This window comes from Epinephelus moara, chromosome 13 (assembly GCF_006386435.1).
Source record: "Epinephelus moara isolate mb chromosome 13, YSFRI_EMoa_1.0, whole genome shotgun sequence".
NCBI lineage: Eukaryota > Metazoa > Chordata > Actinopteri > Perciformes > Serranidae > Epinephelus > Epinephelus moara.
In genome coordinates, this window is record NC_065518.1 from 24,774,459 (window position 1) to 24,783,182 (window position 8,724).

At 42.7% G+C, this 8,724-nt stretch overlaps 1 protein-coding gene across 1 annotated transcript; it reads left to right on the forward strand.

The window, feature by feature from the left end:
• The first annotated feature begins 803 nt into the window (after positions 1 to 803).
• Positions 804 to 8,041, forward strand: ercc4 (excision repair cross-complementation group 4). The gene is made up of 10 exons (XM_050059954.1): positions 804 to 1,108; positions 2,519 to 2,699; positions 3,001 to 3,196; positions 3,338 to 3,545; positions 3,634 to 3,814; positions 3,921 to 4,052; positions 4,174 to 4,278; positions 5,984 to 6,650; positions 6,744 to 6,856; positions 6,996 to 8,041. The coding sequence occupies exons 1-10, from the start codon at positions 932 to 934 to the stop codon at positions 7,733 to 7,735; spliced, it is 2,700 nt and encodes an 899-aa protein (XP_049915911.1). The 5' UTR covers positions 804 to 931; the 3' UTR covers positions 7,736 to 8,041.
• Positions 8,042 to 8,724: the final 683 nt, after the last annotated feature.

The following is an 8,724-nucleotide window of genomic DNA, read 5'->3' on the forward strand; positions in this document are numbered from 1 at the left end:
ACTGTTATCATTGCGCTGATGCATCCATAAGACAGCTATTTTTGGCAGGTCATAACCGGATATGATATTAAAGATCTTAAAATGTGGTGTTTAATGCCAAAATATTGTAAGATTTTCCTTTGTTCGGGAAGAAAAAGTCACTAAAACAGAATTTAGGCTTGCGGTGTTTCTTTTTTTTTTTTACCAAATAAATCATGTATACTGCACTACTAACCATTCTCCAAAGTGGTTCATACTTTATTTGAGTATGTCCTGAAATCAACGTGACACTATCATTCTGTTTGAATGCATCTGAGAGCAGAGACTGTTTTTTCCTAACATAACTGGTGCATTCACACACTTATGGGAAAATCTGACATCAAAGAGTTGTGTGTTTGGGAAGTCGAAACTGGAGAGGCAAACAAAAAGGAGTGCATGAATTTGGGTCTGGTGTGCAGTCAACTCTCAAATCTCACAAAAAATGCAGGAAATTCTCAACAAGGAGGAGTTTCATTTTTATGACAATGTGGAAAAGATATTTACGAAGAAATAAAGCAAAAAAAAAAAAACACTGAAATCATTGTGAATTGTTTGCATATTGAATAAGCCATCAGCAACTGAATTTGTGTAAAAGCATAATGAAGTTGATACAGCGGAATTTGACATCAGTAGATATAAAACAGTTGAAAGGTTTTGGTTTTAATGCCTGTCTTTAACCCGCTGTAATCCTCCACACCACTGGGTGGCGCCGGGTCTTAAACGTCACGCCAACTGTGACGCTCTCGTTTGTTTCTACTGTCACGTGACCGGATGTGCAACTTCAAAACATTGACTAACAGCTGCAAGTGGACTTATAGTGTCTGTCTCACAATGATTTTTGTGGATTATAGCTAACTTTTATCGCCGGGAGTAAAAGAAAAGTTGTTGGTTGCAGTGCTCGCGTGCCTCCAAGATGGCGGGCCCGCTGCTGGAGTTTGAGACTGAGATGTTTCTGAGTCTGTTCGGCAGTGACGGGCTGCTGGTCGTGGCGGAGGGGATGGGGATAGACCGCATCCTGCTGCAGTTCATGCGGGTCTACTCGGAGCAGGACAGCCTGGTCCTTCTGCTCAACACCACCACACCTGAACAGGTGAGGGACACATAGCGTTAGCTTGACGCTAGCTTACATGTCTGTGTTAAACTTTTGATAACTTGACCGTTGCTAACCGGGCGACGGGTGGCAGCAAGGATGTACCGATATTATCGTGCATCCCTATTTTTTTCCATTTATTTTGGTAAAGCACTTTGTAACTTTGTTTTGAAAAGCTGTAAAGCACCTCATAAAATTACGTTTGTTATTTTGATTTGTTAAAGCAGGAAAAAGCACAGGTGGAATTAAAAACATTATTGATGGCTGCATTCCATTCAGTTGAGCCAGTCTCAGGGGTCTGACAGTGTCCACGCTCACTCACTGTTATGACTTACTGGGACACATAGCTAATGTAATGGATCCATCATTAATGTTGTTATTTATATCTGTGCTTTTCCATGCTCTTAATGTGGTTTATACAGTGGAGCTGCAACGGTTAGTCAATAAATCGATTATTTGATGGACAGAAAATCACTTGGGAACTGTTTTGATAATCAGAATCAGAATGCCTTTTATTATCAATGTATTATTAAAAAACAAAATGAAGTTAGGAGTGCTACTCCTGTAAGGTGCTGCAGTTAAAAACCATATCGTTAATACATCCAATTATCCAATTCGTGTAATACTAAGCAATAAACAATAAGTGTAATAGGTAAAAAAAAAACTACACATAGTATGTTTCTGACTGTTGCACAGTTAATCATTTATGTAATTTTTCAAACAAAAATGCCAAAAATGTGACATGTCCGGGTTCTCAAATGTGAGGATTTGCTGCTTTCTTTAATCTTACATTATAGTCAATTCAATATATGTAGGTTTGAAATGTTGGTTGGACAAAACATGACATTTGATGAGGTCACTTTAAGCTCTAGTATATTGTAACAAACTGTTCTCACTGTTTTCTAATGTATTGTAGATCAAACAATGAATCCAGAAAATAATTTACAGATTATTCAGCAGCAAACATAATTGTGAGTTGCAGCCCTACAGTACTGTTGAGCATTACATAGCCTATATGTCATAATTAACTACACTACTGTAATACAGCACTCAATGCTTTTAGTTTCGGCTGCCTTCCCGTGTCTGATTCTTTTATAAATTTCTGGGGCATTATTGTCACACCTCATAGAGGGAGCAGCCAGTGGCCTGTTGCACTGTGGCATCAAAACATTTTCATTTTATGCTTTTACTTTATGAAGCTGTAGTCCCACATGCCCTGCCCTTTTTTCACAGTGTGATGGACTGGCTGAAGTAAGCAAGGAGACCTTACAGAGACATAATATTGACAGTCTTGCATGACTCTGGAGTATCAAAGTTCAGAGTTTCACAGCTACATCTTGCTGCATCCAGTGTGTAAAGGTACTTAGAGCAAGTTTAACAAAAGTCTTTCTTTCTGTCCTCCCTTCACAGGAGTATTTCACAGAGCAGTTGCGAGTGGAGGGTGTGACCCACCTGCCCAGGACAGTGACCAGCGACGTCAATAGCACGGATCGCTATAATGTTTACACTGAGGGAGGAGTGCTGTTCGTCACCAGCCGGATCCTGGTGGTCGACTTCCTCACTGATCGCATCCCTGCTCACCTCATATCAGGTCAGACGACTACCGGATCATGGCTAAAATGACTATATAGTGTGGTTTTATTTCATCACCAACAATTATTAGTTTCATTTACTTAAAGAAGAACATTTGATTGTGTACTTTGTATTTGTATTCTACAATTTTATGTCAGTTATTACAAAAACCTTTACACCTAACATCTTTTAACATTTGATTAGTTGGCTTGGGCCTGGTTAAGAGCATTTCAGTGCTAACAGTCACTCAGTGTGGTCTCAGTGCCAAACAAAAACCCAGACTAACATGCACAGACTATCTTTGCACATCACTCCCGCAGGCATCCTGGTGTATCGTGCCCATAAAATCATCGAGTCGTGTCAGGAGGCCTTCATCCTCCGCCTGTTCAGACAGAAGAACAAGACCGGCTTCATTAAAGCCTTCACCGACAAGTCCACGTCCTTCTCCTCTGGTTTCTGCCAGGTGGAGCGTGTGATGAGGAACCTCTTTGTCAAGAAGCTCTACCTGTGGCCCAGGTTTGACAGAACATAAGACATTTTTCACAGCAGACATTTAGACCTGCCACAGCAGGAAAAGCACATCTGTAATTCAATAGAGACTGCATTCTTCCCTCATTCTTCTTTGCCTTTGCTCTCTTAACCTGCTTCATTCAACAGGTTTCAAGCATCAGTAAACTCAGCGCTGGACAGGCACAAGCCAGAGGTTGTGGAGCTCCATGTTTCATTGACGCCGGCTATGAGGGCCATCCAGAGCTCCATACTGGACATAATGAGCGCCTGTCTGAAGGAGCTGAAGCGCTACAACCCCACCCTGGAGGCAGAGGACCTCTCCCTGGAGAACACGTTAGGCAACGCCTTTGAAAAGGTCTGTCACTGTGTTAATGACACCGATTAAGCTGCTTTGGTGTGGAATTTTATTCTGAAATAAAAAATTTGCTTGTTTTTATTCCCAGACCATCCGTCACTACCTGGACCCTTTGTGGCACCAGCTGGGAGCAAAGACCAAGGCCCTGGTCCAGGACCTGAAAGTGCTGAGGGTTCTCCTGCTCTACCTCACCCAGTACGACTGTGTCACCTTCCTCAATCTGCTGGAGTCGCTGCGCTCTAGCCAAAAGATCTTCGGATCCAACTCAGGTAAACAAGATCTTACTTGGAAGAACTTTGGATTGAAAAATAATCTTTGTGGTTAATCACCTCTATCCATGTTTAATTGTATCGCTCCTGTTGTTGTGACCATCAGGGTGGTTGTTCCTCGACTCCAGCACCTCCATGTTCATGAATGCCAGAGGTCGAGTGTACCGCTACCCTGAGAGCAAGAAGAAACTCAAAGTGGGAGCAGAGGCAGAGAAACAGAAGTCCTCCTCTGCCTCAGGTAACTGACCAACAAACTGATCTCTGACAACATGTTCTTCAAGGTAGATAACAGCAACGTTATCTGCGTGTATGTGTATTGATGTAAAATGACTAAAGGTTGGTGTATGTGTGTGTTTCAGAGTTGAAGCGGGAGCTGGTGTTGGAGAAGAGCCCAAAGTGGGAGGCTCTGACTGAGGTACTGCAGGAGATTGAGAAGGAGAACAAGAGCCCTCAACATGAACCAGGTCAGAGCTCAGTTCTGTTAAAGCGCTGCAGGGGTCCATCATGTTCACAGTGTCATCTCTAATCTATGGATTTGCATATAATGGACTGTATTAACAGAATAGAAACTACCTTTTAGTTTCCAAAAGGTGGTTTTGTCGTCCATTGAAACGACTTCAATCTGCATAGGTGAAGCATATAAGAAGATTAAGTCTGCAAATTGAATTAAATCTTAAACAAAGCTGGCATTTGCCAGTCATCCTTAGCTTGTGCTGGTTAATCCTGGCCCACTGCCTTGTGCTACTCCTACTGCTACTGACTTAATCAAACATATGTTACATATGATACGTGCAGTACATACAGTGAAGGAGAACTAGTCCCCTCGAATTTGGAGAGTTTACCAACTATGGGACAGGGCTTTCTTTCAGCAGATATTTTTGCTTGTCATATCAGAACAAGGTTGAACTACTAAGATCAGCGATGGCTGCATTCCACTTAGTTGTATCAGTAAGCCAAATCACTGGACAACAACAACCGTGATGGCCACATGACCAGTCATAAAAATCCAGTGCTTCAAATTCAAAAAGAAAATATGACCAAACAATAAATTTCCATAACAAAAAAAACGTATTATAGTGGATACAATATTCTCTGTCGTAGTTTCGGTGCATTAGGCTTTCTATTAATCTTGCTAAAGAGCCAACACAACACAATACCTTCAGAAAACCAAAACAAATAGGGGTTGCTCAACTCATTTTTTTTAAAATAACTAACAAATGTTTCCTCAAATCTTACTCATGTTATGCTGCTAATTATTGCTGAAAATAAAAAGTAAATCAGAGAAGTTGAAACAGTTAGCTAAAACTGATGGAAGTCTCTGAGGACACGGGCTTGTCTCACAATGGAACATTAAGGCCCTGATCACACAGAAAGCGTTTTAGCAGCTGGAGGCGGCCTGGGAAATTGTTTTTAATGAGAATGAAGCTTTTTGCTTGTGGCGCCTTGCTGACATCTTTGCCGGAGAGCTCTGAACTCCTTGAGTTGTGGTCATGACAACAAGTTTACAATTGTTAAAAACTGGAGGAGAAACTTTTGGTAGTGATTGCTGGATACCCAGAGCTATACGGCCCGACAATAGACAACAGGTGGTCAAACTGCCCCTGAGTCATCCTAAAATATACCTGGTAACAGCCATCATTGAGGCGAAGCTGCTGAACCAACTGGTGGTACACCCCGTGATCCACCCTCTTTGCTAGGGTGTCATGTAGCCACACAGATCTCTGTTTGTAGGACATGATGGGGTGGTCTCCTGGCAACAAGAAAAAGGCGCGGCAGGCATTTTTTTTTTTTTTTTCACTAGAGGCATTCGGTAAAAAAAAAGGCAGTGTGGTGTGCGTGGTATTTTGCAACCTGCAAAAGGCTTTCTGTGTGATCAGGGTGAGTGTGGCTCTGCTTCTGTTTTTTTTGGGACAAACTGTTGATACAAATTCATTTTATATGTCCATTGACAGACATTATATGGCATGGTTGAGATATATGAAGGTGTCAGTAAAGGGGTACTTGAGTTTATCTGGGAGGAGCGTATCACAAAAAAGTTTGGAACCACTGTAGTAAGCCATGTGAGTCAGCGTGAATGCATCACTATTAGTTACCAGAAGGATGCACACACTCACCTAACCTTGACATGTGCGTGTGTATCTGTCTAACTGCCGAACATGTCGCCCCCAGGTTGTGTGCTGATCTGTGCCAGTGATGACAGGACGTGTGCCCAGCTGCAGCAGTACATCAGGCACGGCTCTGACTGGATGCTTAACCGACTTTATGCCCGCACAATTGGTAAAAGTGACTCTGCGGCAGCTGCAGCTGCTGCCTTTGAACTCGACACACAGAAGAAGGGCAACGGCTGGCCTAAAAAAGGAGCCAAGGGGAAGGAGCCTGCACAGAAAAAAAAGTCCACAAAGAGTAAAAAAAGGCCCTCCCTGACCCTGACCCAGATGATGGGGAAAGAGGAGACAGGTGAAGCGGCCGTGATGGGCAGCAGTGGAGATGAGGATGAACTGATGGGGGAGGATGGAGAGGAGGAAGAACAGCTGCAGCTGGATTTGTCATCAGATGCCTACTATGGTGTCCTGAAGGAGCCGCTGACTGTTATTCACCCACTGAAAGGCCTCACTGACCCGCACAGCTTGACGCGAGTGCTGCATGAGGTGGAGCCCAGCTTCGTGGTGCTGTACGACGCTGAAATCAGTTTTGTCCGCCAGCTGGAGATCTACAAAGCCAGCCGGCCTGGAAAGATGCTGAGGGTGTATTTCCTTATCTATGGAGGCTCGACGGAAGAACAGAAGTACCTGACGGCGCTGTCGAAGGAAAAGAAAGCCTTTGAACATCTGATCAGGTCAGAACCATTTCCTTCTCCTCAAGTACCATATGAGTATCTGTTGATGTGTGTCAGCTTCTGATTGGTGCTTGTATGTGTGTTTCTCTGCAGGGAAAAGGCAACTATGGTTATCCCAGAAGAGAGGGAGGGGCGACAAGACACCAATTTGGACCTTGCTAGAAACTTAGACCCCGCCAATGCCACCACCAACACCTGCAATGCAGGCATGTCTATTTAACTCATTATTTAAAGGTTTAAATTTGCTCTGTTTTTTGTTCTCTTTAAATTTCCTGAACAGTGTCCCAAGTTTTCTAGAATAACTGTCTCATTATTTTGTATTTCCATGTCCTGTCCAATAATCAGGAGGCCAGGAGCAGCCCAAAGAGCCCTCACGAGTCATTGTGGACATGCGGGAGTTCCGCAGTGAACTGCCGTCCCTGCTGCACCGTCGTGGGCTGGACATTGAGCCCGTCACCCTAGAAGTAGGTGACTACATCCTCACCCCGGACACATGTGTGGAGCGCAAGAGTGTCAGCGATCTGATCGGCTCATTGCAGAGCGGCCGCCTCTACACCCAGTGTCTCTCCATGACCCGCTACTACAGAAAACCAGTGCTTCTCATCGAGTTTGACCCAGCGAAACCATTTTCCTTAATGGCCCGATCGGATTTCCGTCATGAGATATCGTCCAATGACATTTCTTCAAAACTCACCTTACTCACCTTGCATTTCCCCCGGCTCCGTATACTCTGGTGCCCGTCCCCACACGCCACAGCTGAGCTCTTCCTGGAACTGAAGAAAGGTCGCCTCGAGCCCGACGCCGCAGCAGCTCAGGCAGTCACAGCCGAGTCAGACACTGTGGCTGAAGCGGCAGACCTCTACAACCCCGGACCTTATGACTTCCTATTGAAAATGCCTGGGGTCAATACAAAAAACTGTAGGGCACTTATAAAAAGTGCAGACAGCCTGGCAGATTTAGCCAAATTCAGCCAGGAGAAGCTGGCAGAAATACTCGGGAATGCTACCAACGCTAAGCTGCTGTATGAGTTTCTGCATAATGTCGCCGACGTCCCTGCTCCTGTGCAGAAGGCCAAACAGACATGATAGACAGTTAACAAATTTCCCCTGGAGGGGTTAATGAGGTGTGCTTTCACCTTCATCTGACTTATGTATATAAGTACATATTAGTTTTGCATTATAAAGTTAAGATGGCAATGGTGCTACTGTAGAACGATGCAGACTGAATTCATGTGTTACATTTGTACAGTACGAGATTTTGTCATCAAAAGTGAAATGTGTATTATATTAATGTACAGAATGAACTGCTTTTTCTATTGTAATGTCTAGGTTATTCTGAAAATTTAACATTTGTGAGATCTTTTTAAATATTGTGGTGAAAAATAATAAAGTCCTTAAATATTTTAGAACTGTTTTGTAATTGTTTTGATTGAATTTGAAATAATTAAAAGAAAGACAAAGCTGGCAGCACCATATACTCTAGTCACTGTTAGTCAGAGGTGGAAAAAATGCTCAAATACCAAAAAATTAATGGTACTTTATGTATTTAAGATCAAGATGTCTTTTGCAGGAAAGACCTGGGTGAAGCGGACAGAGAGAAAAACAAACAAAGGGACAAATGCATACAAACAAAAATGACCAGACAAACAAAAAACACACATAACATACATAATTACTAATAATAATCCAGCCTTATAATATGTATAAATCTGAATGTCATTGTCACTGATTGTCATTCTGCACAATGAGTACTTTCACTTGCAAAACCTAATTTTAATAATACTACTACTTTTACTTTAGGAGTTTGAATGCAGAGCTTTCACTACTATTGCTACTTTTATAAAGTAAAAGATCTCGATACATTTTTCACCACTACATACGAGGTGTTTAGTTGCACAAAAAATGTCAAATAAGTCCAGAGTGTCAACAAGTGCAGCTGTCCATTAAAAGTTCAGAAGTAAAATGTGCATCGGCACAGATTTCAAGGGGCACACAGGGGACTTGTCTCCCTCAATGTTTAAAACATATGCATTTGTCCAACCCCACTACAAACATAAGTAAGGAGGAACTCCAAA